Genomic DNA, 4,535 nt, shown 5'->3' on the forward strand with positions numbered 1-4,535 from the left:
GAAGAAGAAGAAGAAGGAGGAGAAGAAGAAGAAGAAGAAGAAGAAGAAGGAGGAGAAGAAGAAGAAGAAGAAGAAGGAGGAGAAGAAGAAGAAGAAGAAGAAGAAGAAGAAGAAGAAGAAGAAGAAGGGGGGAAAGAGAGACGGCTCACCGGAGGAGGAGGAGGATTGTGACGGAGGATTGTGTGTCTTTGCACTGCCCCCACCCCCCCCCCCCCCCCCCCCCTCTCTCTCTCTCTCTCTCTCTCTCAGTCAGCCAGGTGTTGCATTCAAGCGCGAGCCCCTCGTGTGTGTGGATGGAGAGGCTCGAGGAGGAGGACTGACACTCTCGAGCCGTTTGAGCAACAACAAGTTGATGAGTGAGACTCTCTCGTGGATCTGGACCAAACGGATACTATCAAGGCTTTTTGTGGGGGGTGGGGTCTTCTCTGACCTTATGGGATATATCCTTTAATGGCACGTTTTACGAGGGTCCGGAATAAAGTCTGCATTCTTTTCTTTGATCCGCAAGAATGACAAAGTAACCGGAACCAGCTGTGCCAGCGCAACATTTGGGGATTTTGAAGCCCCTCTTTCTGACGTGTCTGACTCGGCTTCACACACATCATCATCTTTGTTTCCTCGCGGATCCCGGGCTCTCCGTGACGCCGCGGCACCCTGATGGTGCGGACGGTCGGCGCACGGTTGATTTTTGAGCCTCCAGCACGGAGACGCGGTGCGCGGTGGTGGTGATGATGATGGCGCTGATGGTAAGTGGATAACGTGGGACATGCTTTTCTAAAAACCGTGTCGGATTTATGTGCTGTTTCCTCCTGTGTGGAATAACAATGACCTCCAACCGCGCTTTACCCCGCGCCGCGCTCGCCGCAGCAGCAGCCCGGTTCGATGCGCAACCACTGGACGTCGTCTCCCCAAAACCGCTGAGCTAACTCACACACCGCGGAGGAGAAGGAGGGGGTGACATCAACCGACACTAACCGATAAGACAATAACAGCAACAACAAGATACACAGCAGTGATGGAGCTGTCCGAGGTCCGCTGCTCCAGCGCGAGTGAGGAGCTGTACACCATCAACAAGACGCCGAGCGGCAGCAACAACAGCAACAGCAGCGGCAGCAGCGGCAGTGCGCGACCCAAACGGCTGCTGTGGCAGAACGCGGTGCGGCACATCACCGAGCAGAGGTTCATCCACGAGCAGGGCGGAGGAGGAGGAGGAGGAGGAGGAGGAGGAGGAGGAGGAGGCGGGGGGGTGAAGGGCATCGGGCCGGACGAGCCCTACGACCCGAGCGAGGGCGCGCGGAAGCACTCGGCGGGGCGGACCGGGTCGGTGGGGGACCGGCACAACAACGGCGGGACCAAGGTGTTCCCGGAGCGCGCCAGCAGCGACCTGGGCTTCCTGCAGATCGACTGCGCGCCCAGCAACTCGGACTTCTTCCTGAACTGGGGCTACACGTACCGGGGCGTCATCTTCCCCACGCTGCGCAACGCCTTCAAGTCCCGCGACCTGGAGCGCCTGTACCAGCGCTACTTCCTGGGCCAGCGGCGCAAGTCGGTGGTGGTGATGAACATCCTGGACGTGGTCACCAAGCTCACCCTGCTGGTGCTGCACCTCACCCTCGCGTCCTCCCCCATGGACCCCATCAAGGGGACTCTCCTGGGCTTCTTCACGGGCATCGAGGTGGTCATTTGTGCCTTAGTGGTGGTGCGGAAGGACACCACGTCGCACAGCTACCTGCAGTACAGCGGCGTGGTCACCTGGGTGGCCATGGCCACGCAGATCCTGGCGGCCGGGCTGGGCTACGGGCTGCTGGGGGACGGCGTGGGGTACGTGCTGTTCACGCTGTTCGCCACCTACAGCATGCTGCCCCTGCCGCTCACGTGGGCCATACTGGCGGGGCTGCTCACCTCGGGGCTCCACATCCTGGTCCAGATGCTCATGTCCCAGAATGCACAGCTGTCCACCAACCAGGTAGATCTCACGCCCTTCTCCTAATCTGTCCTCCCTTCTCCATTTACCTATTCCTCCTTCCATCCTTCCTTGTGTGTCCCCTTAATCCTCTCCCCTCCCCTTCAGTTATCGTGCACCCCGCTCGTTTCCTAATCTCCCTTCCTTCCCCACTTCCTCTCCTCCACCTCCTCCTTTCCTCCTCTCCTCCTCCTCTCCTCCTCTCCTCTCCTCCTCCTCTCCTCCTCTCCTCCTCTCCTCCTCCTCTCCTCTCCTCCTCTCCTCCTCCTCTCCTCCTCTCCTCCTCCTCTCCTCTCCTCTCCTCCTCCTCTCCTCCTCTCCTCTCCTCTCCTCCTCTCCTCCTCTCCTCTCCTCCTCCTCTCCTCCTCTCCTCCTCTCCTCCTCTGACCTCACGCCTCATTTATTCCTCCATCCATCGTTGCATCCTCCTCCTCTCCTCCTCTCCTCCTCTCCTCTCCTCCTCTCCTCCTCCTCTCCTCCTCTCCTCCTCCTCTCCTCTCCTCTCCTCCTCCTCTCCTCCTCTCCTCTCCTCTCCTCCTCTCCTCCTCTCCTCTCCTCCCCCTAATCCTCCTCTCCCCCCTTCCCTTTCTCCTCTCCTCATTCCACATATACTCCTTAAACTCCTCCCATCTCCTTCTCTTCCTCTCCTTTATTTACCCCGTCCTCCTCATGCTGCTAATTGTTGATTCCTTACACCTTCTCCCTGGCTCCTCTTCCTCGCTCTCTCAATCATCATCCCCCCTCTTCTGCTTCTTATCCTTTCTTGACCCCTTCTCCTTCCTCCTTCCTTTGTGCATCCTTGCCTTCCGGTCTCCTTCCTCCTCCTGTCCTCTACCACCCTAATCTTGTTCCTCTTTATCTTCTTTTTTTTTTAACTTATTTATACTTGAAAATCGAATCCTCCCTCGTCCCTCCTTCTGTCCTACTTCCTCCTTTTATCCCTAATCCTCCTTTACCCCTCCTATTCTCCTCAGTCCTCTTGCACTTCAATCGCCCGTGTTGCTGCTCTTTTAGCCTCCTCTCCCCCTGCTAATCTATTTCTCTGCTTCCTCTTCTCATCTTCATGTGCAGCTTTTTTTGTCCCCCCCCCTCCCCTCTAATCCCTCTGCTTTCCTCTTCTTCTACTTTAGCTCATCTTCTCAATCTTCCTCCCGTTTCTTCTCTTATTCACCATCCTCCCTAAACCTTCTCCACCTCCTCTCCTCATCACATTTTTCACATTCCTCCAAACCCCTCGTTCCCTCCCACTTTCATCCCCTTTCTCCTGCTTCCTCAGCCTCAACCAAATGTTCTCCTATTCCTTATGTCTCCCTCCCTCCTCCTTACCTTCTAAGCTTGTTTTCAGATTTTTCCTCGACTAACTTCCCGACTTGTTGATTTGTTCTGCACTTTGCTGACTGATGTCTGAGTCCAACGTTTGTTTACAGCCGAGCTGCTGCTGTTGCTTTTTCAGAGTTTTTCAATGAGAGTAAAAAGTTGGCAGCGGTGGTTTTGTTGTTGTCGACTTGGTGTGAGGACTTGTTGTTGTACAAACAGTTGTTTATTTTTGGTGTACTCGGGCTGTTTTTGTTGCTCTGTGTCGCTGATGTTCCTGTAGAAGTTTGAACAATGAAACATGACGTTTCTGTGACATCAGGGTGGCTGTGACTGCTGAGCTTTCAGCACCGGGAGCTGTCCAGTGTGCGCACACACACACACACACACACACACACACACACACACACACACACACACACACACACACACACACACACACACACACACAGACACAAACACGCACGCACGCACACACACACACACACACACACACACACACACACACACACACACACACACACAGACACACAGACACACAGACACACAGACACAAACACACACACACACACGCACACACGCACACACACACACACACACAGACACACAGACACACACACACACACACACACACACACACACACACACACACACACACACACACACAGACACACACACACACACACACACACACACACACACACACACACACACACACACACGCTGCAGCTCCAAACAGGTTCGGCACCCCCTACTGGTGAACATGATAACTCTGCAAAAGCTTTCTTTCTCTCTCTCCTTCTTTCTGTCTTTTTTCTTTTGGTTTTGTTGTGAGTTAGTTTTATTTTCTTTGTTTCTTTCTGCTGCCGTCAGATCCAGACAGAAACATCAACATGAACCTCTCAAAGAAAAAGCGAGTTAAAGTAATCAATAAGAAGAGTCATGAGGTCGGGTGTGAACGTGTGGATGTGTGTGTGGTGTTGAAGAGTTCACTAAAACATAAATAACTTATAGAAATAAATGTGCAAACGTGGGTCAGGCTGAGAGTGAGTGAGGGGAAACCAGCAGGTCTTTGTAGACCACCAGGACCAGGACCAGGACCTGCTGATCCTGCTGATGAGCCTGCAGTCAGGACACCCCTCCTGCAGACACCACACAGACGGACAGCAGAAAGAGTCCAGTGACCGGGTGACTAAAAAGTGAAATATAAAGTCTTTTCCGTTGTTGATTCAGATCCTGAAGTTGTAAGTGTCGGCTG

At 54.0% G+C, this 4,535-nt stretch overlaps 1 protein-coding gene across 1 annotated transcript in view; it reads left to right on the forward strand.

Annotated features, from left to right (window-relative positions):
* Positions 1-214: 214 nt before the first annotated feature.
* adcy8 (adenylate cyclase 8 (brain)) overlaps positions 215-4,535 on the forward strand; it is a 97,728-nt gene continuing 93,407 nt past the window's right edge. Inside the window, exon 1 of the mRNA XM_029281163.2 lies at positions 215-1,966. Coding sequence (XP_029136996.2) covers positions 1,016-1,966 — 951 coding nt within the window. The 5' untranslated portion in view covers positions 215-1,015. The remainder of the gene's footprint in view (positions 1,967-4,535) is intronic.

This window comes from Labrus bergylta, chromosome 4, assembly GCF_963930695.1.
Source record: "Labrus bergylta chromosome 4, fLabBer1.1, whole genome shotgun sequence".
In the NCBI taxonomy this organism is placed as follows: domain Eukaryota; kingdom Metazoa; phylum Chordata; class Actinopteri; order Labriformes; family Labridae; genus Labrus; species Labrus bergylta.